At 35.5% G+C, this 22,751-nt stretch overlaps 3 protein-coding genes across 5 annotated transcripts; 1 reads left to right on the top strand and 2 right to left on the bottom strand.

Moving 5' to 3' along the window:
* Nucleotides 1-346: 346 nt before the first annotated feature.
* On the bottom strand, nt 347-9,984 carry LOC109039653 (uncharacterized). Its single transcript, XM_072296037.1, has 4 exons — nt 9,841-9,984; nt 4,333-4,584; nt 3,418-3,618; nt 347-2,796 (listed from the first exon to the last, which is right to left on the bottom strand). The coding sequence occupies exons 3-4, from the start codon at nt 3,588-3,590 to the stop codon at nt 1,827-1,829; spliced, it is 1,143 nt and encodes a 380-aa protein (XP_072152138.1). The 5' UTR covers nt 3,591-3,618; nt 4,333-4,584; nt 9,841-9,984; the 3' UTR covers nt 347-1,826.
* LOC109037223 (uncharacterized) lies at nt 5,901-9,813 on the bottom strand. 2 transcript variants are annotated; one of them, XM_072296038.1, is made up of 4 exons: nt 9,481-9,807; nt 8,209-8,305; nt 7,539-7,660; nt 5,901-6,413 (listed from the first exon to the last, which is right to left on the bottom strand). In XM_072296038.1, exons 3-4 carry the CDS (start codon nt 7,646-7,648, stop codon nt 6,029-6,031), a joined length of 495 nt encoding a protein of 164 aa, XP_072152139.1. In that variant the 5' UTR covers nt 7,649-7,660; nt 8,209-8,305; nt 9,481-9,807; the 3' UTR covers nt 5,901-6,028. The 2 variants fall into 2 exon arrangements, with proteins under 2 accessions (XP_072152139.1, XP_072152140.1); XM_072296039.1 differs by lacking the exon at nt 8,209-8,305 and having other exon boundaries at nt 9,481-9,813.
* A 136-nt stretch (nt 9,985-10,120) lies between the features above and the next one.
* Idh3a (isocitrate dehydrogenase [NAD] subunit alpha, mitochondrial) lies at nt 10,121-21,412 on the top strand. Of its 2 annotated transcripts, XR_011899130.1 has the most exons (7): nt 10,121-10,278; nt 11,502-11,624; nt 12,106-12,278; nt 12,961-13,224; nt 13,957-14,206; nt 15,641-16,882; nt 17,028-21,412. XR_011899130.1 is itself a non-coding variant. In XM_019055151.2 (6 exons), exons 1-6 carry the CDS (start codon nt 10,252-10,254, stop codon nt 15,866-15,868), a joined length of 1,065 nt encoding a protein of 354 aa, XP_018910696.1. In that variant the 5' UTR covers nt 10,121-10,251; the 3' UTR covers nt 15,869-21,412. The 2 variants fall into 2 exon arrangements, 1 of the variants encoding a protein (XP_018910696.1); XM_019055151.2 differs by having other exon boundaries at nt 15,641-21,412.
* The last annotated feature ends 1,339 nt before the right edge of the window (nt 21,413-22,751 follow it).

The raw sequence follows: 22,751 nt of genomic DNA, 5'->3' as shown, positions 1-22,751 counted from the left end.
TATTTATCAAATCTTTCGGCAGATTATTTTCAGTCCTTTTAATTTTAATTTTACTCTATAGCATCAACAGAGAGTTCCCTTTTGCCTGCGTCTTTAGATATGCTCACTTAATGCATTCCCATGTCGATGGTGAAAGTGCAGAAGGGCGTACCTCAATTTTGGACAGTTTTGAGTTAGCTGCATAAACGTGTTGTTGAAGATGTCTATCTGCCATTAAGAGACTATAATCTAAAAAAATCGGGAAGTCACCTAAAACCGTAGAGCTTTTTTTGTGTATCCTGGGCTTATGTAAAGTTTCATGAGGGTGTATAAAGGTACCAGTCATAGAATAAAATGTAGACACATGCTGAGAGAAGATCAAATTTAATGGAGCTTCAAACATAATTATTTTACATCAACTGTAATATGTGACAGTGAAAGGCCAAAATGGATGCATTAAATACACCACCACACTGCTGTACTAGGAGAAAACGCTGTGCGACATTTAAATATTGCCAGATTTGATCCTATAAATTATTTATTTTTTGGGCGAGGGATGAATATTTTTTCTTAAAATTTTCCGAGAATTTAGATAAAGTTGCAAATAAAATTCTCTGAATTTTTTTTTTTTTTTTTTGGGCTAAGTCTAAAATTCTTGAAAATTTGGAGGAAAAATATTCAAAAGCTTCCCTTAGAACTAGTAATTCATCAATTGAAACTAAGCAATGTCAGAGAGATAATGAGTCATACACTGTTCTTCCTTAGCAAGGCAGTATAAATTGATGGTGAAACTTCAAAACCGCGTATCTTGGTTTGCAGCTCTGGAGACTTCCTGTCATACTTTACTTTTTAACTGAAGAGCTACTCAACATCAATTTTGAAAAACTTGTGTAATTTTTGGAAAAATTTCAAGAAATTATGATTATTTGTACTCCTTCAAAAAATAAAATGAGAGTAGAGACTTTTAAACACTGATAACAAGGTACGTGGTTTGAGAATTTCAACGTCGATGTGTGACTGTCCAAGTGTCCATGGGGGAAAAAGACCTTGGTCTGAATTAAGTTTAATTGAGGTAATTAAACCAGAGGAATAGAGAGGTTTTTAAGAAACATTCAAATATTAATCCTAAGTGGAACTGTGGTGGTTTGTGACATACAGTTCAAATACCCTAATTTTGAAAAAAATCTTTTTGAAATTCTGATCTGCTGTGCTCAGGGTACAAAATTGCAAGGGATATAAAACAATTTTACCATCTATATTGCCACAAAAATGAGTTAAATTGCTTACAACTTACTGCTTGGGATGCTTACAAGAGTTTTCTTTTGAAAACTCCAAATCTGATTTTTTCATCCAACTAGACAAAACATGCATGTCGCAAAATTTTGCTTTTTGCCTGAGGAAAGTTGTACATTATGATAAAGTTGAGAACAAAAGGACATTAAGAAACAGAAAAAATAGAGTTGAAAATAATGATGAGAGAATTCCAAGGTGGTCCCCAACTTAGTATTCAGAGTATTGTTTCATGTATTGAGATTAATATTCGAAAACTATAAACAATAATTTATCTACATCACAGCCATAGTCAATACTTAAATTAGATGGCAGAGAAAATTCAGTGCACCAAAAATTTGACTTGGTTTTTCAAAAGTCAGAGCAACAATGTTTCCAAAGAAAGGAAAAATTGTTCAGCCAAACATGGTAAGATTGGATGGATGGTACTGATTTTGAGTAAAGTGAAACATGAATCACAGTGTAAAATAATATTAAATTTGCCGGAGTTTACAGCTAAAATATGAAAAAATTTTGAAAAATAATACACAGCTAGGAACAAATAAACAACTTAGGAGTTATGAGTACGCATGCAACTTAGCTAGATGCTTAGATAAAGAAACTGCTAGTGCAAATCCCCTACCACAGACTTCACACCGGTACTTTTTGTTTTGCTGATGCAAGCGCTCATGTCGTCTATAGGAAGAACTTTCAGCGAAAGCACGACCGCAAACATTGCAGACAAAAGGTCTCTCTCCTGAGTGAACTCGACGATGATTCTGAACATGTGACTTTGTAAAAAATCGCTTATGACAAACGTCACATTGATACGGTCGATCTGAGGAGTGAATGCGTTTGTGGGAAATTAAGAGTGAATTTGACTCGAAACTTTCCTTGCAAACACTACAAATGTGCTGAGTTTTATGTAGTCCATCATGCCTCTTAAGCTCCTTCATTTCTCTAAATTCTTGTCTTTGGTTGACATCACAAGAGTACCTACTACTAACTTCATGGGACTCTTGATGGTTGAGAAAAACTTGCTCATTAGAGAAATAAATATTGCAAACTTGACAAACTAGGGGTTGCGGGTTTTTCTCTACAAAATTATTTACGGTTGAGCATGCAGATTTGGAAAACTTTTTTCCACAATTTAGTAAGTCTGCCTGTGTTTGGTGACACTTGTGACTCATTAACAATGTAATGTTAGAGAAATCTCTTAAACACGTCAGACAATGAAACCTTTGATTTGGAGTAAGGAGTTCTGGTTTTGATTTCAAATCCATATTGTCCAGTCTTGAGACAGTCTTTTTGACAGGGAATCTTTTGCTGCCCCACTTCTCTTCCGTATTTGTGGCAGCATCCTTGATTTTCGGTTCGACCACAACCAGTGAGAGAAAATCATTTGAATGAACCTGCGAGTTTTGGGTAAGGTTCTCCATTGAGATATGCGGAGCTTCCAAAGTTGGGTGATCATTTTGAAGAGGCAGTGGCTGCATGATATTACTGACAAATGTAACGTCTGTTGTTTCACAGGACACAGATCTCTCCCTGAAAAATCACATTGCATGAAATGAAGGTCAATAAAGCGGATAAAGAAAAATGGTCCTGCTTGAATAAATAGTAGGTAGCAGTGAGTGGTTTCTGACTAAATGAATTAATTAAAAGTTGACCTTGAAAAAGCTTTAGAGTTTAAATTGTTGCAAATAAGGATGTAGATTGAAAATTAACACATTGGGACGAGTTTCATTACCCCTTGATAATTGTAATAGCAACAAATGGAGAGCCCCAAGAGGCTCTTGGAAATTGTATCAATCACCGAAGTGCGAAACCTTATACCTCCTTTTATGACAGTGCAGCCTTCTTCTCATACTTAATTTTTTCTTTGGAAAGCTAGTCAATGAAATTCCTTGAAATTTTTTCCATTTTCTTCTCTATTAGCAGAATATTTTGCATACAGTTCAATCGGTAAAGTTGGCTTGTTTCTCTTCGGAAAAATAAAATAAGAGCTGAAATTACGAGACGGTTGAGTGATGCTTGTAATCATGCAAAACTAGTGATACTAGAAAATATGAAGGTACTTAAGTACGCTAATTCTTGAATATTAGCAAAATTTTTGAGGTATTTGTACGGAAAATAGGGTATTAGAATTGGCGAGAAGAGACTACTTACCCGACTGGAATCTGAAGCATTCTATCATTTTGCTGTTGAATAACAGTAGATGGCTGAGATGTGTAGATAATCGAGGTTTGTTGAACTGATGGTGTGAACCATTGCGCAACCTCCTGAGGAAAGATGCGCGGGTCTACAATTTGCTGCTCATGCTCCTGCATTTTTACAAGCATTCCAGCATGAAAGATCAATCTAAAACAGCTGAAGATAATTTTGTTCCAGATTAGATATTGGTAGCGTAGGTAGAGGGTGAAATTATCCTAAAAATCTCTAAATTAGGGGTGTACTAACAGAGTTATCAAAGACTTATGAAAGACTTTGTTTATCTTTTCCATACTGATTTCCTTGAGACATCTAAGTCTATAAAATTAGTTTGCTAGTCTTGGTAGAGTCCATGCCAAATAAATTATCGCACTTCTAGACTGCAACAGGAGATCGCTTGGTTTCACTTCTACATATATCGACGGTGAAACTACCAAACCACGTATCTCGATTGCGGTGTTTAAAAATCTACGCTCGCATTTTATTTTTCTGAAGTAGACCAATTCAATATCATTCCTTGAAATTTTCACAGAATTTTCTCCGCATGAAGAGGAAAAATCACAGAAATTTTCAAGACTGGACGTTAAGTAGTTTTTTATTTAAAAAATAAAGTATGACAGGAAGTCTGTGACGTCGCAAACCGAGATACGTGGTTTGGTACTATCACCGTCGATATGCAAGATGGCAGATTTTCTGTCACAGTCTAGAAGTGCGTAAACTTATTTAACGTAGACTCCAGGAGAGAAGAGGGAAGACGATAAACACACCCTTTTCTGAAGGCTCTGCCTGGAGTTTTCGTTAGTGCGTGATATTACTTGGTTGCGTTGGCGTTAGACCATCATTAAGAAACCATTAAATGTAGTTAAGACTTACTTTTGAGCATCCTGCAACAGTTAAAAGTGCTTTAAAGGCACATGGTGGCACAATGAGGACAATTAAACATGGTATGTCACCAAGGTTAAATGCGGTTGAAAAATAAAATAGAATTGTGTCAACATCAAAAGTTATGAGTGCTTCGCTCCAGTTCAAATAATACTTAAAGTTAAAAGCAATACTTTTCTGGGCACATAATTTTTATCACAAAATTTCAATTTTAGATGGGTAAATTTTTTTTTTTTTTTTAAACTTCAAGCACAGAATATATAGGCTTCACCAACAGAAGGTTCACTCCCGTAAACTCCAATGTATCACTGTTTGTACTTTCCGGCTGTCTGCATTGTTGTCAAATGAGTGCAAGATTGCCAACAATTACAATAAAGTGAACGGCGGTTTATTTGAATTGACGCTTCTCAAATGGGAAATCGAATCGAGTTTTGTCGAGTTTAATTATACGCAACGATAATAATTTTAATGAATCAATTGATTTTACTCTCATTAAAATTAATCCATGAAAAAGATTCAACGTGTGTTCATTAATATGGGCTGATTGTGAAATGATCAGATGAAATGATGACTTAAGGTGATTCGTCAAGCTCAAAAGAAGTGGTCGAACTGGCATGCGATATATCGCATCTTTTAGGTCAAAAATCTCGGCAGATTTTGAATTTTCAGTAAAGAAAAGGACGATAGCCCCGGCGCATGAGCCTAAAGAATCATTCTAAACCCAAAAATCGGCAAAATTCAGAGAAATGAAAGCAGGATAGTGTTTGGAAAAAAACCTCGCATTCGATTCAGCTATCGATTTCGGTATCGAATGCGAGGTTTTTTTCCAAACACTATCCTGTTTTCATTTCTCTGAATTTTGCCGATTTTTGGGTTTAGAATGATTCTTCAGGCTCATGCGCAGGGGCTATCGTCCTTTTTTTTGCTGAAAATTCAAAATCTGCCGAGATTTTTTACCTAAAAGATGCGATATATCGCATGCCAGTTCGACCACGTCACTTGAGCTTGACGAATCACCTTAATGAATTTAAAGCATGTGTACCAGATTTCAAATTCTTTCATATTTCCTATCTTCAATTATCTTTTTAACTCGAAAATTGTTACTTGGACGTTGTTACAAAGCACTATGTTTAATCTTCATGACTATTCATAACAAGTTTGAATGAACACTGATGCTCATTTTACCAAAATCAAAGTAGAAGGTACCAAAGGAAACTAAAAAAGCCCTGAAATTGTTAAATTTGTGCATTTCACCCATCAACGTTTCAAGGGTATCGGTAGTCACCTGATTTTAGAAGCAAACAGTGCTTGATGGCATAAGGAGAGTTAGAATACTCCGCCAAAAATTAGCTTACTCTCAATTTTCTCTCTATTAGATCAGGTAGATCTATCTGAAACCTTCGAAACCTTAGAGACAGGTAGGTACTATTATTGAATTCTCCTCAGGATCTGATATTTCTAAGTACATACTTGCCGTTTAGAATTGAAGGAGTAAAGTTGATGTTTTGGAAAAAGAAGTACTTAGGAGAGTGGCGTAAATAAATGATACTCCAAAGGCATTGCTTTTAATGGAAAGTAATTTAATTCTGAATGGAAAAAAATGTACAAACATTTGACTGAATTCTGAACACAAGTAGGTAACAAGAATCAGCATTCTCCTTATCAAAACTAAATTTCAAATGTTACGTCATTCTACTAAGCGGAGAAATGGTATGTTGCTGATGATGGTATCTTGCGGTAGCGTAGAAGTATGGGTTTCATAACCAAGGATGGATTCAGAGGATGGCCCTAGTTCTATGCCGATCTCTCCATTCTGCTGTGAAGATCCACAGCTTGCAGCATCAATAGAACTCGGTGGCTCAATGGTTGCAATCAGTGAAGTGGCAGATTTATCCGTGGATGTGACATGAGGTACAGCAGCTCTACGCAGTGTTCGTCGCACATTGTCCGAAAAGTCTGCTTCGGTAAAATGACTTGAGCAAACAACTCTCGACTTTTTGTACAGGGCCAGTAGATCAGATTCAGACTCCCAGTTACTTTGTGGGTAAAGCCAACTTGCCCACTGACGGCATCTGCAACAAAGGAAAGTACACAAGGATTAGTAACGATATGAAAGGTGTAAAAACTGAAAACTTATGATCAAAATTAGAGATCTGGGTTCTATCTAGCATGAAAGGAGTAGTTTGTGGAGGCTACTTGTAATATTGTCAGAAGTAAAGGGAATTTTGCAATAATGTATGTTAATTTACTTACTACGGGTTTTAAATGCTGTGGGTCCCTTTTGAACATGACCCAGTTCAAGAAAAGAAATAAGTTTGAAATAAGGAATAAGGTATGAAAGTTTGGGGCACAAGCTATTCATTCTAGAGAACAAGGGAGGCAGAAAGGACAGGTTATACAAGACGAAACTACATAAGCTGATGAATATTAATTTGTGCTTCGCACTGTTGCAATTTCTCCATCACGCCCTCTCAAAAATTAGAATTGAAAAGGAAACAATTCTGTAGCAGTGCATATTTTTATGATTCGGGCGCAGCAGTTATGAAGAAAATCAGCTGATATAAGGCGTATTAATTTTTCCTCTCACGGCATTGCCATATTTCGCCTCCCCAGAAATTAATTCCATTGTGAAAAGATGCTAACTGGGAAAACATGCAGGTCCAACATTTTTAGCTACAGATGAGAAAAACCTCACCAGACCTCATTTTAAAACAAACTGTACAAAGCAATTTTTATACTAGAATTCTCTCTACAAAGTTTGACTAGAATTTTGTCTGGAACTCCAGATTTGAATCTTGCTAAAGTCTGAGTCCCAGTCTCACAATGAGTTCCTTGGATTTGCAAACCGACACAGATCTAGTTAACAAATCAGCCACTTGATTAATTACCTTAAGGAAAAGATTTAAAATCAATTGCTCCCTTTATTTAAAAGAAATAAGTGATGAAAGTTCAGGTCCGAAGCGATTTAATTTAGAGAACAAAAGAGGCAGAAGAGACAGCTTATATGCAAGACGAAACTACATCAGCTGATGAATATCAATTCTTGCTTTGCATTGTTGCTAATTCTCCAATGCTAATAGCAGCCTTGTTTGAAAAAAAAGGTATCACATTTTTAAAAGAAGCAACAACCTCAATGTCTGCTGGTTCGCAAGCAATTTGTACAACTAATATTTACTAAATGACAGGAGAAAGCTTACTTTTCCGTATTGGCTCCTCCTGGTTTAGGAATTCGATGGAAAGACCGGAATGATTTACTGCTGCTATGTCCACACTTGGCGCAGGCCCTTCGTTGCTTTGCAGTTAACATCGTTGGCTACGCCTGAAAGAAGAAAAATTGAAAGATTAACTTTAATGAAATACTGCATAGATAAGTACAAATGCTGAATTTAATAACTTTACAGGGTCATTCTGGGATGGGAGGTAGGATAGTAACCCTAATGCAAATCTGCTGGAAGAGCTGAGTAGAGGGATTTCATACAGGTAGCTATTAAAGTGGCTATTTACAGGTTTTACAACCTGCTATTTAGGCTGAAAAATTTACAAATTTTTTGACCGGTAGGATACTTACAGTGTTGGGCACTGAGTCCATGTAAAACAGTGTCACAAAATGTAGAAGTATTTATCTGAAGGACAAGCCTTGGATGCAATTGTGTGTCCAGGGCTTTCCACGTGAGATTACAAATCCACCAAGCTCCCAATAATTAACGTTTAAAGTAGGCAGAATGACTGCTTCTTAAATGTAAGTACAAGTTTCATTGAAGTTGCTTGTACTTAGTTGAATTTATCTGCTAAGATCAAGGACCAAAATATTCTATTTTTTTGTTGTGTACTGCAGAAAATGTTGCATACAAACTGTGACACACTTACCGTAAGTCTTCACTTTCCTAGAGAGCTGCTAGTAGATAGGGATATTACTTTACATTCTGGCAAGTTGACTTAGTGCTGCCTGCCTCTTTGTAGCCATCTGAAAACATTAATTAGGTACAAATTAGTATCTCTTTTGACATGATTCCTATTCTGAACTTAAAGTTTCATCTACATTATTAATCACAGTTGCATAGTAGGATGCGATCATAAAGACTGATAAGGAACAACTTTGAGGCATCAGTGGTGACTTTCAACCACCAGAGAAAATAAGTACCTACAGGGCTTGTGCAAGCCATGCGGTGATACACTGGTCCCTTCATAATGAACCCTTAATTCACTAGAGAGAGTCAATTACATCTGGAAAGGTTGAGAGTGATTGACATTTCCCAGGTTAAATTGCCAGAATCTTTGTCAGTCAGATGAGGGCTGGATGCTTCATTAATGCATTTCATTCATATTATTTCCTTGTTGAAAAGATTACTAGCCACAAATACTGACAAACTTTGGGAAAGATTGACCTTCAATATGTCAGTCTATTGGAAGGGTCACCTTAAAATATTGTAGATCCAAAAGATTGAAGGGGATTGGCTTTAAAATGAAGCAGCACAGCTACTTACCTATCAGCAATGCACAAAACCATCATTGCCAGGAGCATCATTTCATCAGATAAATTAGTTGTTTAACAGTAGCTGGTTAAGTAATGGATCATTAAGGTGATTCGTCAAGCTCAAGTGGCGTGGTCGGACTGGCATGCGATATATCTCATTGATTAGGTCAAAAGTCTCGGCAGATTTGGAATTTTTAGCCAAAAAAAGGATGAAAACCCCCGCACATTAGCCTAATGAATCATGCTAAACCTAAAAATTGGCAAAATTCAGAGAAAGAAGGCAGAATAGTGTTCGGAAAAAAAACCTCGCATTCAATTCAGCTACCGATTTCTGTGTCAAATGCAATGTTTTTTTCCAAACTCTATCCTGCTTTCATTTCTCTGAATTCTGTCGATTTTTGGGTTTAGAATGATTCTTTAGGCTAACGTGCAGAGGCTTACGTCCGTTTTTGTGCTAAAAATTCCAAATCTGCCGAGATTTTTAACCTGATCGATGCAATATAACGCATGCCAGTTCTGGCACGTCACTTGAGCTTGACGAATCATCTTAAGGTTAAAAAACCCATTTGGGAGTGTATTCATCCACTGACAATAGCGTAAGGTTTTTCAGGAACCAAGTTTGAGGAAAATTAATAACATGGTAATCAAATTTAGGTAACACATACCTTAGGGCTTCTCCTCGTCGCAAGAGATACTGGCCCAAAAACGAACTACATCACTTCACATTTTAGGATAACCAACTTAACCACCAAGACAACAGATGAAGAAAACATAACAGCAACTTGAAATTAGAAATTATCAAAATCATACAACAAAAGAAAAGTTTCGCGTTAATAATTAAACTGTTCGTTCGTCATTTTCAAAAATCCTCATGCTCATTCTCCCAGCACGCACGAGGGAGGACAAAGTCAGCAGATTTAGGTTAGGTTCTCAATGTAAACATTACTTTCTGGGTGTGTTCTTCTTCTTCGACCGAGATACGCTGGGAGTGAGCCTTCTGTTGGTGAAGCCTATATATTCTGTGCCTTCAAGCACGACATTGTTTACTTCGAGAGAGGAACAAAGATTATAGCTCTCAGAAAGGAAAATTCCTAAGATTACACTTTCGGAAACAGTTCAGAAACCAGTGATCATAAACTTGGATTTCACCGTTCATTTGGTAGTTATTTTTCCACAAAAATTTTCCTTTTCAAAATTCCACGATTATCATTCAGCATGAACCACTTTTTAAGTTTAAATATGGTTTAAATAAACATCACTGAGATAGCACGAAATGCGACATGGCAACTCAGAACTTTGCAATTTTCCACGTTGCCCTTCCTTGCAGAAAATACTCACCATAAAATCATCCTATTCCGAATATTCCGATTGGATCTGTACAGCGACGAACAATTTTTGAAAGAGGTTAATTATCCTTTGGACAAATACTTGTAATTATGGCTAATCATCTACTCAGAAAAATCGTAAGTTACCGCTTATTACTCAGTTTTAATTAGCACTCATCGTTTAATCCCGTAGCTTCCCTCAAAAGCCGACTCCTGAGTTGATAAATGCAAGTTTTCTAAGTTGACCTTAACCTCTTTCATCAGGCTTAATCTTACAGTTTATCGGGATTAATTCTTGCTTATACTGTTTAATCGGCTGCTGTTGCCACAATTTTCATCTTAGTTCATGTTTTGAACGTTTCTGGTTGAATAACACTGTACCAGGATTCAAAATTTTTCATTCCGGCTGCGGTCTTCCAACTTCGATAAGCGTAGCACTGCTCTTGATAGCAGCCCCTCCAGCGAACTGGTTACATACTATTTTACGTGATTACCTTCCTAAAAAGAAGAAGCGTCTTCTGCTTGAGCTGCACGCTCAGCAAATTATGGGTTACTATTGCGACAATCTTTAAGCACATTCAATTTCGCTTCCCATAGAGTAGGAAAGACTATTCCGAGTTTTTGAGAAGGCGAGCCAGTTTGATGGCTGAAATTGACCATGCCGTTCACCACTTAATCAAATTTTTGTGATTGTTGAAAATTATAACTGATTTCTATAGGGTTAACTGAGATTCACCTTTGTCTCTACTAGATCAATCCCTAACCATTTGGAATTTCTTACAACTTGAGACTAGCAGAAGTCTTTACTTAGTATATTTCTGTAGGAAGCACCTGATAGCATGAGTTGCCATGAAATTGGTGACACAAAACCGGTTAACGCAATGCTCTAGTCATTGCGGTTGTGCACCTCTAATTTTTCTTTGCCTCTGCTTGGCTCATAGCCTCTTGGCAATAAAATGCAACATTTTTGGAGGAAGCAAAATCAAGTGGCAAATCACACGATTTGTCAATAGGAAGAAAGAACATTAGACAAGGACTTATCAAAGTAGAAATTCGGTAAATACGTGTAATGAATTCACAATAGCACAGAAACATGATGAAGAGATTTTCATTGTGGATAGTCAATTGAAGGGATGGCCTCTCATATTTTGCCTCTTTTAAGCGAAACAAGTGCAATTTCTATCAAAGTACCCAATTTCTCATGTGTCCAAGGTGCCGGTTGATTCCCATGTTTTTAAAAGAGTCCTTGAAAATTATCAGTGATCATCATTCTCCTGTATTTATATATCAATGAAGTGCTTGATGATTTTTCTTGTTGTCTTTCGAATACTGAGTATTGGTCCTGACCCCTTTAATTTCAGAACCTCAGTTTACCCCTTTGCCGAAGATACAGTACAGAAGTAAGAAAAGCAACTCTCATTCCTGGAGATGGAATCGGACCAGAAATTTCCGCGGCTGTGCAGAAAATTTTTGAAGCTGCTCATGTAAGTAAAAGAATTTTATTCATATTCCCTTCAATGAAATCATCAGTGATGCAAGTCCTATTTGGCATGTAGTTCTCAACAACTCTAAATCCTACCATCGGTATAAACGTAAAGTGTATACCATTGAGACTTACCATAGAGAGGAGGATTTCAAATTTGTGCCTTAAATAAAAAAAAAAATTAATACATCTAATCTAGTGAAAGAATAGGCTCCTGAATGTGTTATTTCCTAAAACTCCACCTTTCTTGATATCAACTATGCTGCGCAGTAGCTTGATTCGACTGCTGTGGATTTCGGATTCCACCCTACAAAATGAATTCTGCAAGCCCCTTGTGTGAATAATGTATCAATCATGAAACCTTCAAAAATTATTTTAGATTCAAATTAGAAGTATTCCCTCCTGTTTAATGAAGCATTGCATTAATAAAAAAGACATCAGCAAGTTGTTACATTCTTTAATGTTTTCGTTATCAATTAAAGGTTCCAATTGAATGGGAATCAGTTGATGTGACACCAGTAAGAGGACCGGATGGCAAATTTGGAATTCCACAATCTGCCATTGACTCAATGAATAAGAACAAGGTAGGTCTAAAAGGACCTCTCATGACACCTGTTGGAAAAGGGCATCGATCTCTCAATTTGGCGCTCAGGAAGTAAGTAACTTTCTTCACTAACTTTCAAACATGCCCATTTTCAGGGCCAGATTCATGGTTTCTCCGCCTTCAGCTGCTTCAGTTTGTCACTGCTAGACTCCTAAAGTGATTACCTTTCAAACGCAGAAGAAAAAAGACATCGTTTTTGAAATTGACCTCTGCGCTTCCTCACAAGAATTAACATGAAAGAAATTGCACTCTACTTACAATTATTTCAGTGTAATTTATGACCTGGTGAACAGTGGTTCTGTAAAATGCCAATTTTCCAATAAGTTTAGAAGCACTGTGTTTCAGAGCGGAATGAAGTTTTGTCAAACCTACCTTACATGATTTTTTGTACTAGAATGGCTATTTTCAACAGTTCATTTGGTTTGCTGCAAGTTTATTTTTGCTTTTGTCATGAGAAGGGAATTTGAATTTACAATTTCTAATTTAAACAGAACACTTCATTTTTTGCTTTCGTCACTCTCTGCAATTTCTATCGTGATATCATTATTTATCAAGATATTGTAGTGATGAAATGCCTTGTAGTTTCTTAATTCTTACTCTATTTAGTGATCCATTTGCTAGTCATTGTGTTGCAATTCAATTACTTTGCCAAATATTTGATTGCAAAGAATTTAAAAAGACAACTCACCAAGAGGATGAATAAGCTGACATGATCCCACTTTTTGACTTTCAGAGAATTCAACTTGTATGCCAATGTTCGACCATGCCGTTCCTTAGAAGGTTATCCCACTCTTTACACAGACGTTGATGTTGTTACCGTTCGAGAGAACACTGAAGGTGAATACTCAGGTATTGAACATGAGATCGTTGATGGTGTGGTCCAGTCAATCAAATTGATCACCGAGGACGCATCCAAACGGGTCGCAGAGTTTGCTTTCGAGTTTGCAAAGAAAGAAGGAAGAGAGAAGGTCACTGCCGTTCACAAGGCTAATATCATGTAAGCTGTCCGTCCAATCGGTCTCTGTTATGATCTATCTTAGTTCATCAAATCCTGGTGGCTAAATGTGTACTTCAGTTGCAACGTTTAAAAATCTCTAATTATAATTTATTTTCCCTTAGGAAAACTTGTCAAAATGTTTCCTTGCAATTCTGTGTGATTTTTTTCAGAATGATTGATGAAAATTCCCAAAAAATTTAAATAGAAACTATTTTTTAATTTTCCGTTAAAAAAAAAAAAAGAAAAAATGGGGACTTACAATGTCACAATTTGAGTAAAGCGTTTTTTGACTGTAGACTTTGATATATTCACAGAATGTATGTATTAAAATTAGTGAAAACACATTGCCGAAGTCATGCGTTTTTTAACACTTTCTATTAAAAGAATTGCAACACTGTTTTACAGCACTTAAAAACAGAAGTATAACCATGTTTAGAAATCTGGAAAGTCACTCATTGAAAACCTACTTAGCATTTATAGGGCTTTTAATTTACTTTGAGCCTTAGCTTGAGAAATTTTTCAGGAATGTTCTCAAGAATAATGAAGCGCAGTCATGTCTGAGAATGTAATGAGAGAAATTCTAAAATTCACCCTTTGATCCAAAGCGTATCAAGTTCAGTGAATTAATGTTTGCAACACTTAGATACCTATTATCCATTTTTCGAAAAATTTTCTTGAAAATCATGGCTTTACTTGATTTTTAATTAGAAAATGTTTGATTTTATTACACAGGAGAATGTCAGACGGTCTTTTCTTGCGATGCTGTCGAGAAGCAGCCGAAAAGTATCCAGAAGTTAAGTTTGAAGAGAAATACTTAGATACTGTATGTTTGAACATGGTACAAGACCCTTCGCGGTTCGATGTTTTAGTTATGCCTAATTTGTACGGAGATATTCTTTCTGATATGTGTGCTGGTTTAGTCGGAGGTCTTGGTCTTACACCCAGTGGAAACATTGGAATCAATGGTGCTCTATTTGAATCTGTGAGTATTCTTTTAACTCTATGTATTGTTCTTTGTATTGTCTACAAGTAAAGTTTGGGTTGGTGTGTGGATTATTAGTACTTGGGAGTTTGTTTAACCCATGATGGAGTCATGAATCAAGTTATCAAGTAGAGAATTACCCTAGGGAGGGAAACCCTAGTGTCAAATGGAATTCTCTTGGATTAGCGAATTTCAAAAGATAACAAGAGGAAAATTTAGATTGTTCATGCAGTTGCATACTTTTTATATTTCAGCAATGTAAGGAAAATACATTGCAGAAAATATTAATTCTGGATTTTGTCAGGTACTTTTGAAACAAGATAATGTCTGCGATCAGATCTTATTTGCATCGCACTACTTATGCTAAAAGGGTCAAACTCTGAAATCCCTAATTTTTGGGTTGGGGAAGAAAACTGGTTTACCACCTTTCAACTTGAATAAATTCTGGACAGATTCAGTTTGAAGCTGTAAGGCTTTAATAGACAGTAAAATTCTAAAGGCAATGCCTATCCATATGTAGGGATTCATCAGTCCTGAAATCGTTACCTAGCATTGTTTTCAAATGAAAACTTGGCAGGGATGTTCCTTGCGGTAAGAGATAATAAATGGTGGTACTCCAGTTTGATCAAAATTGAGTGGCCCCGTCCACCCAAAGAAGAATGCTGCACGGTGACCAACAGTTATCAATGGCTCTATTTTGATTGAAATCAGTACAGAATGCGATCGTCTATCAAGGCCTAAAGGAATACATTCTTTTATTTTTCCCTGTTGTGGAATGATAAGGCAGTGAAGGACATGTCAGACATAATGGATTTCAAAGATTTTAGCAGGAAACGTAATCTGATGAGAAGACAAACATGAAAGTCTAAGTAAAAAAATTTAGGAATAAAGAATAAATGTATGAATCTCAAAATTAACTCTATTTTCAAAAAATAATAAGAATGAAGAAAATCTCTCACCCTTGCATATAAACTATGAATTCATTTAAAACAAACTTCTTGAAAAAAATTAGAAAAAGTTTCCTACGACTTCTTTTTTTTCTGTACTATCACCATCTTGTGTCTTGCATGGCCAATTCAGACTGCTATCAATCATAACTGCGACCATTATCCAGATTTTGGATGGAATACGGTATTTTAAAAATTTTCTTGAAAATTAAACTCCCTCCAAAAAATAATAAAAAAACAAAATAAATAATTAAAATTATAAATTTACATTATTTTTTCCACACACATAGAGAATGATTTTGTGCAAATGCATTGACATAGAAACCTTAAAATTGCCAAAAAATAAACAGCGGTTTTTCTAGCATAGCTTTCACTCATTTTAGAAGCATTACAATAGTGATTATTGCTCTAACTTGATGACGTATGATGTATTTTCATTAATCAATGCAAATTGTGATCTGAGCTGTTTCTTCATTGTTTTTGCCAGGTCCACGGGACAGCGCCAGATATTGCAGGTAAAGATGCTGCCAATCCAACTGCCCTTTTACTCTCAGCCGTTATGATGCTGCGGTATCTAGAACTGGGATCTTATGGAGATAAAATCGAGAAGGCATGCTTCGAAGTCATTAAAGAGGGCAAGTTCCGTACCGGTGACCTCGGTGGCAAGGCCAAGTGTTCGGAATTCACGAATGCTATCTGCGAGAAAGTAGCCTAGAGGGCATCGAATGCCTTTATCTAGTTTATATCTTACTAGTTCAATTGACTCAGATCAATTGCTGTTCTTAATCTAATTTCATACTCCACCAACTGAATCATCCATCTATTAGGTTAAAAAATATTTAATTTATTTTAATTTTATTTTTGGGATTTTCTCCCTTTTTTACACCTTCAGTTTTAAATCGAAATTGTTGTGCCCTAGATTTTGTTATGATCAAGACGAGGAGATTCCCGAATTTTATGGGCATGAAAATTCATTATCATAACAGTCTAGCTTCAATTTCCAAAAGTTGCATTTTGATGATGAAACTAGGGAAATGTGTCTCTGAATTATGGTTGTTCTTATTTTATGTTTACATTTTTTTCCTCTTTTTTTTTTCATAAAAGAATAAACCTAAATTCATTTTTTCTTAAGAAATTTTGAAAAATTATTCTGAGTACAAAGATAGATCACTTAAAATTTTGTGCACATGAATTTTGTTTACTGACGTTTTTTTCATCTCTCAAAGTAAATTAGGTTAAGAAATGTGCAATGCCACATTAAAGTTGAGTTTACTTTTTTTTAGTTTCATCATCAAATTGTTCAAGTTTCAACTTGATTCGGCTAGTCTTCCTCATTTCCTTTTTATTTTCTTTGGATCTTAATCAAGCTCCAAAGCATTAACTTGAACTGCGGGACTAAGTTCCAGGCACTGGTTTGCTTGAAGGCAACATCAGTAAAAAATAAGAGAAGGTTATCTTTCTCTAACTAAATGCCTCCATGTTAGTGAAGGAAGCAAGTCTTGAAATCCTTTTTTTTTATATTTATGTATTTATTTTGTTTCTCTTACCCTCAGTCGGCAGAATCTTCTTTTAAAGTACCACCAGTCATTTTAATCTTTTAGTTTTAATTCCTTTATTTTCGTAATTTTGTAAGTTCTACAGACCAGGCACTGTGTGATTTTCATTACATTAGATTGCTTGAAGAAACCACTTTTAACTGGAAAGCCTAAATGAGTCTCTCAAGTGTCAGGCATATGAATTGGACTGCATTTTGCAATTTGGAACTATAAATTCTGGCTCATCTGAAAAAACACTTATGTGCATAGGGAAACTAATGGTACTTACGTTGTTTTTAAACTGGGCCAGAATTTATAGTTCCAAATTGCAAAATGCAGTCCAATTGATACCCCTTTGATAACCATTCTTTTTATTCTCAAAACAGTAACTTCAAGGAATAAGAGCCAAATTCCTCTCAAAAAAGAATTCTTTGGGACTTAAATGTGTTTTTAGTATACTCAGCAGTATTTTTCCAGTATTGCAATAAAACTGCATCATGCTATTTTTCCCCTGCTATGCTATAAAATTTCACTTAAAGTCAGATATTTGAAGATAATTCGATTTTGCAAGTGAAGTTTGATTTAGTGGAACTCAATTCACTTTCTTGAAAAAATCCTTCAGGTGTTTTTTGGGAACCTAGCTTTAGGAAAACTCATCTAAAAGATTTTTTTGATAAACTTGATAGCCGCGTCCTATTGAATCCAGCCACTCTTGAGGATCCATTTTAATTTGCTTGCTGTTCATAAACCCTCGTTCATCTGTTACTGAATTTAAAGCAAGCGTTATACCAGCACAATTTTGTAGATTGGAAAAGTTACTTCGAATTTTCAGCCCAGCAGAACTGGCAGAGAAGCTGCATCTTTTTTTTCCAAGTCTTATGACCCTTCTTTTTAGCTGAAATGGGTGAATGACAAACACTTTTTGTAGCATCGGCACATTAATTTAAAATTTCTAGGGCCATTTCATCATGAGATAGTTAGCGATTGACCCATTTCAGATGCAAGAAGTTTCTTGCTCTTCCAGTGCACTGCAAAATATATAATTTTGGTTTCATCAGTGTATCAAAATAATTGTGTAAATATGTAAAAAAAATTTGTTGATGATTTTCAAGAACAGCATCGCATTTTTCAAATGTTGCTGAAATTGTACGAGTTATCTTCCATCTCCATGTGTTGGTTGATTCAACTACTACATTACACTTTTCTTTTCTAGATAATTTAACCGATCTAAGTTTTCGTTTTAGTTTCATTTTGTATACTATTTTAAATCTAGTTTATTAATAATTAGCCTACTGCTAAGTAATTCTGAAGTAAGATTACTCAAATTTTTGGAATTTTTAGTTCTGTTCGCTTGTATGTAGTATCCCATTACAAAGGAAGAACACTAATCATTAGAATTTTTGAAACATGAACAAGTGAACTGGGCTGCGCTGTTTTGAAAGTTTGAGTATGACCTTTCTCCAGTTTTTTAAATCGTTCTCTAAATCTTAAAAAAGACAAATACCTGTCAACTGCAAGTGATTTTATAGATAATAGTTTTAAAAAAATTTCATAACTTACTAAGCTGATGTGTATGACAAAGTGCTTTCATGGAGCAACTGTAACAAAAGCTTTCATTTTGGGAAAGATATCTTCATCATTGTAATCTTAATTTTAAGAGAAAGTGAAGTCTTGAAACCTTGAATCCATTAACTGCTGAGGATTAATTTTAATAAGGAGAAGTTTTATTCGTGCTATTTTCATGTCTCTCTCCCAGTACCTTCATTATTTTGCCGTGAAAACAGTTTCTCTTTGCAAGAAAGAAATTTCATAAGTAATAATATTTAATTTTTTTTTTTGTTTACTAACATGGAGTTCATCATTAGAACACTGACTTTTGCATTATTATCAACGGCACAACCTTGACGCTGCTCGATGTAATCTTTTTCTTGAACTTTTTGCTGCACCTACTCTCTACTTTCATTTTGGTAGCACAGAGAAACAAAGTTTCCCACGAATGTCATAGTGATTATGGCAGCTCTGCGTTTTAGTAGCTTTTTTCTGTTCAAACAGCTGTTAACTCAGCTCTCCTCTCTCTCTTGGGATTTAGCTTATAACAAATTTTAATTTTCACTTTTACCTCTGTCTTCAGTTTCACTATCCGCTCTCATTGCTTAACCTAAACTGGATAAAAGCCTATGTCTCTCTTGGAATCATTGTCTCAACAGTATTTTATTTACTTATCTACTGTAGCACTCTCTCTCTCTGTCCTGTTTCAAACTACTTATTCGTATAATGTAAATCGCATCATGCATAGCAAATCAGCATCATGACATTCGGCTCTCTGTGAAGTGACAGAAATCTGTCATCTATGCTCTACATCTTTTTTTGCATAAATTTACCCCCCAACCTGTTCATTTCGATGAACTACATCTATCTGGGATATTTGTTGACAATAACCATTGGTATTAGTTTTCTCTGTCAAATTTAGCGAGCTTCTCTCATGTTAGAATTAGTACTAACCTTGAACATAGTGACCTAGTCTTTGTAACTTCTCTGCGGATGTCAAAATAACAGTGAATCTGTTCATTTCTCTCAAACTGTTTTCTAGGCTTGCTCACATCACGTATTTTGAAGTGTGATTACAGTGTGAATTTTACTTAAGTGATGAGAGACAGTAACTTACGTTTTGATAACAGATTCAAAGGAACTCTCCTTGATATCCATCAGCAAACTAATGGAAAATACTTTATTTTTAAGAGTGCCCTCAGCTTCACTTGATGCTCAGGCTTTAGCGGAAGGATGATCTTGTGAAGTTTAAGTATTAGTTTATTAATCTAGTTTTTCCTTTCTCCTGTGACTTTATTTGATTTAACGAAATTCAGACATAATTTTCTCTCCTTAACTAACTTTCGATCGTAGTCAAAACATTGCCTAGGGGTGGATTTTAACAGATGCTACGTCAGCTGCAGTCCATCGTATAAAATTCATAATTTTTCAGTCCATGGACTGCAGTTTGCCAAGTCTGTACCCGGTAACTTCTATTGTGTGTGATTAATTTTACCCCATTTTCTCGTCATTAAAAGTATGTAAAAGTAGATCAAGCAAAGGTGCTTTGTATAATCTATCATTATTTTGTTTTGTGATAAAATACCTATGCGGCATCAATTCTTGAATTGGTGTTAACAGACTTTGTGATTGTGTACGATCTTGTCAATTTGCCAAAATGTTTCCGATAAAGGAAGGTGTAATATGTTGGTTTTGATGGTTCCTCTAGGTTTACGTTCATTGAAAGAAGAGACCCTATCCTTAACAGTGGAACATTGCTTGTTGAGGCTTGGTGTAAAAGAGAGATTAGGTTTATTTGAACTAACATCGAAGATAGCTTGAGTTGGATTAAATAACCTGATCTCCTTTTTGGCATTCATTGTTTGGTTCCAAAAGTAAAGAATAACTAAAACACACCTGATCAGGCCTTCAGAAATTATGATTAGAGGGTTGTTGAGATATAAGGTTTGAAGAGTCAAAATTACGTTCAAGATTTTGTTATATTGAGAAAAAAGCTGAGAATGGTACTAAAATCTATTCTAACGTAAGAAATATTGGTTGCTAGGTTCTCATTCTCCAAAATTGTTTACCAGAAATGACAGATTCAAATTCATGTTTAGCTCTCTTAAAGCAGGAATCCTGTACCAATTTATCACTATTTTGTCATTCTTTGTACATCCTTTTTCTCTATCTTATGTTTTACGAAGTTTTTTGTATCCTTTTTTCTGCATAGTTGACATAGTTTTCCTTGTCATTTGCAACCAAGTTTTTCGATACTTATGTAATTAAATAACAAATTTATTCGCCAAACCAAGAATGACATGAAATGTTTATTTAAAAATAATTCACTCAGAACTTCTCAATCATGTTTAACAGTAAACATAGTCTAAGTAATGTTAGCTCCTAACTATCACTCAGTTAGAAATTAGACTATTGTATTTTCTCATCACATCTGAATGAAGCCAAAGACCGTTAGATTAAGTTGATCAGGTGGTGCATTTCATGTGATGCAGATGTCAATGGCGTTTGTCCACTTTTCTGCACATTGAAGGCTCCTGATAAATGAATAGTTGCAGCTATTTTCCATGAGTCAAGATTTTAGTATTAATTAAGTGAAGTTGAGGTTCATGATGGCATCAGTTTTGAATGTAATATAACAGGTGAACCACTTATGAACAAATGATAGTACTCTTGTCATTCATCAACCGGTGTAGAATTTTCTTCACATTGTTTTTATTAGTTCTTATTTGATCTTTGCCTGGAACATGGCGAGATATTCAGGGAGAGTTATTTGATCGCCAACAATCTCAGTCCCACTTTGTAAAGCAAATAACATGGAGATTTAAGCAGGCTGCTGTGAGAACTTTGCTGAACCCTGCCCGGTATGCCTTGATGATTTATTTAATATTTTGCATCAATGACTCCACCGAATAATTTTTTTGTGTATTCTTTATCATTTGTGCTAGCTAATTCTTCATCAGATCTTAAAATTAAGTTGCTGTAATTTTTGTGAAGCTCTATTCCTAATTTTGTATGCATCGGTCATTGTAGATGCAAATAAGTCATGAAGTTTTATTATCGATCCATGCACATTGAAAGTATCATCAGTGCCACTTGGTTTTTACAATTGAATCTGTTGTAAAAATGGGTCCTTGAATAGAAATTGAAAATAAAAAAGATTGAAATGTTGAAGTTAACACGGTTTTGTCACATCTTTGCTTTTCACCAGCCTCACCTTTGCTAGCATAGAGTTTTTTTCTATTTTTCATTTATTATTATGCATATTGTCTTCAGTGAGTTAATAGCTAAATTGTGTTTGTCGATTGGAGAAGGTGAAGTAAAATTACGTGATTGGTCAGCTTTGTCGTATCTTGGCCACTTCTCTCTTTATCAGACCTGATAATTGACAAGATAACCCTCTTCGGTAATCGACAACCAGTCAATTATTCAATCTGAAGAAGACAAGACAAAAAAAGCACAGGACCAAGAAAGAACAAAGCCAACCAATCACTAGGTTGCACTTTAGTCTTGTCTAGTCCAGTCGACAAATACAAAATTTCAATAATTGCAGTGCAGCCATTAATGGAGTTGTAAACAAAGTATTAGTTTAAGGCCTAATTACCTTGATAAATATTAGTATTCAACTGAAGAAGAATTCAAGCTCCAGTCTACGTAGGTACTTAAGGTGATTCGACGGACACCATTTTTTGTGCCAGCGACGTGCGATATATCGCATCAATTCGTTCCATAATTTAAGCTACTTGTCATTTTCTTCGAATTTTGAGATTGCACTTCTGTTATCATGAGACTAAAGAATTCATGTACCTTTGACAAAAAAATTCAACGGAATTAAGGCGTGGTTTTTTTAGAGGAAAAATGTCGTATTTGAAACTGCACTCGAACGCGATATTTTTCCTCTGAAAATACCACGCCTTCATTACGTTGAATTTCTTTGTCAAATTTGGTACATGAATTCTTCAGTCTCATGACACTAGAGGTGCGATCTCAAAATTCGAAAAAATGACAAGGAGCTGAAATTATAGAACAAATCAATGCGATAGATCACACGTCGCTATGACACAAAAAATGGCGTCCCTTCAAATCACTTTAAGAGGTGCTTCATTTTCGCAAATTGCAGGGAGAGGTTACAGTGACTTTGAATTTAATGATTTTGATTCCACATGAAAACTTGTGTAAAATTTAAGTTTCAAAGCTCAAACATTATTGCCAATAAGGCTTCGGGAAACCACTTTAAAATCCCACATCTCAGACGGAGACCAGCATGTGATAAGTCATTCCATGTTAATGTCTTGATACTGGTTCTGTACCACATAATCGGTTGATGGCTTTGTGGCTAGAGCGCTGAGCTACTGTTATGGAGGTCATAAGTTTGATTCCTGCTTCAACGTACTTTCAACAACTGCAAGAATTACATGTCTTTATTTCTCTCCCCTTCCTTTCATTCCATGAAAAACTAGTGACTTGGCCTTTATACTTTTTATATTTATGCCATGCTTAAGTTAACTATAAACTATA

Source organism: Bemisia tabaci, chromosome 2 (assembly GCF_918797505.1).
Source record: "Bemisia tabaci chromosome 2, PGI_BMITA_v3".
In the NCBI taxonomy this organism is placed as follows: domain Eukaryota; kingdom Metazoa; phylum Arthropoda; class Insecta; order Hemiptera; family Aleyrodidae; genus Bemisia; species Bemisia tabaci.
Note: the sequence above shows the minus strand (reverse complement) of the source record. Positions and strands in the feature narration are given on the sequence as shown.

Excerpts from the sequence above, each read along its gene's own strand:
- LOC109039653 (XM_072296037.1), bottom strand. The coding sequence starts at position 3,590 with ATGCTTGTAAAAATGCAGGAGCATGAGCAGCAAATTGTAGACCCGCGC. Across the intron at positions 2,797-3,417 it reads ATGCTTCAGATTCCAGTCGG|GGAGAGATCTGTGTCCTGTG; the intron begins GTAAGTAGTCTC and ends GTGATTTTTCAG.
- LOC109037223 (XM_072296039.1), bottom strand. The coding sequence starts at position 7,648 with ATGTTAACTGCAAAGCAACGAAGGGCCTGCGCCAAGTGTGGACATAGC. Across the intron at positions 6,414-7,538 it reads GGAGGAGCCAATACGGAAAA|ATGCCGTCAGTGGGCAAGTT; the intron begins GTAAGCTTTCTC and ends CCTTTGTTGCAG.
- Idh3a (XM_019055151.2), top strand. The coding sequence starts at position 10,252 with ATGGCTAATCATCTACTCAGAAAAATC. Across the intron at positions 12,279-12,960 it reads CTCAATTTGGCGCTCAGGAA|AGAATTCAACTTGTATGCCA; the intron begins GTAAGTAACTTT and ends TTTGACTTTCAG. Across the intron at positions 14,207-15,640 it reads ATGGTGCTCTATTTGAATCT|GTCCACGGGACAGCGCCAGA; the intron begins GTGAGTATTCTT and ends TGTTTTTGCCAG.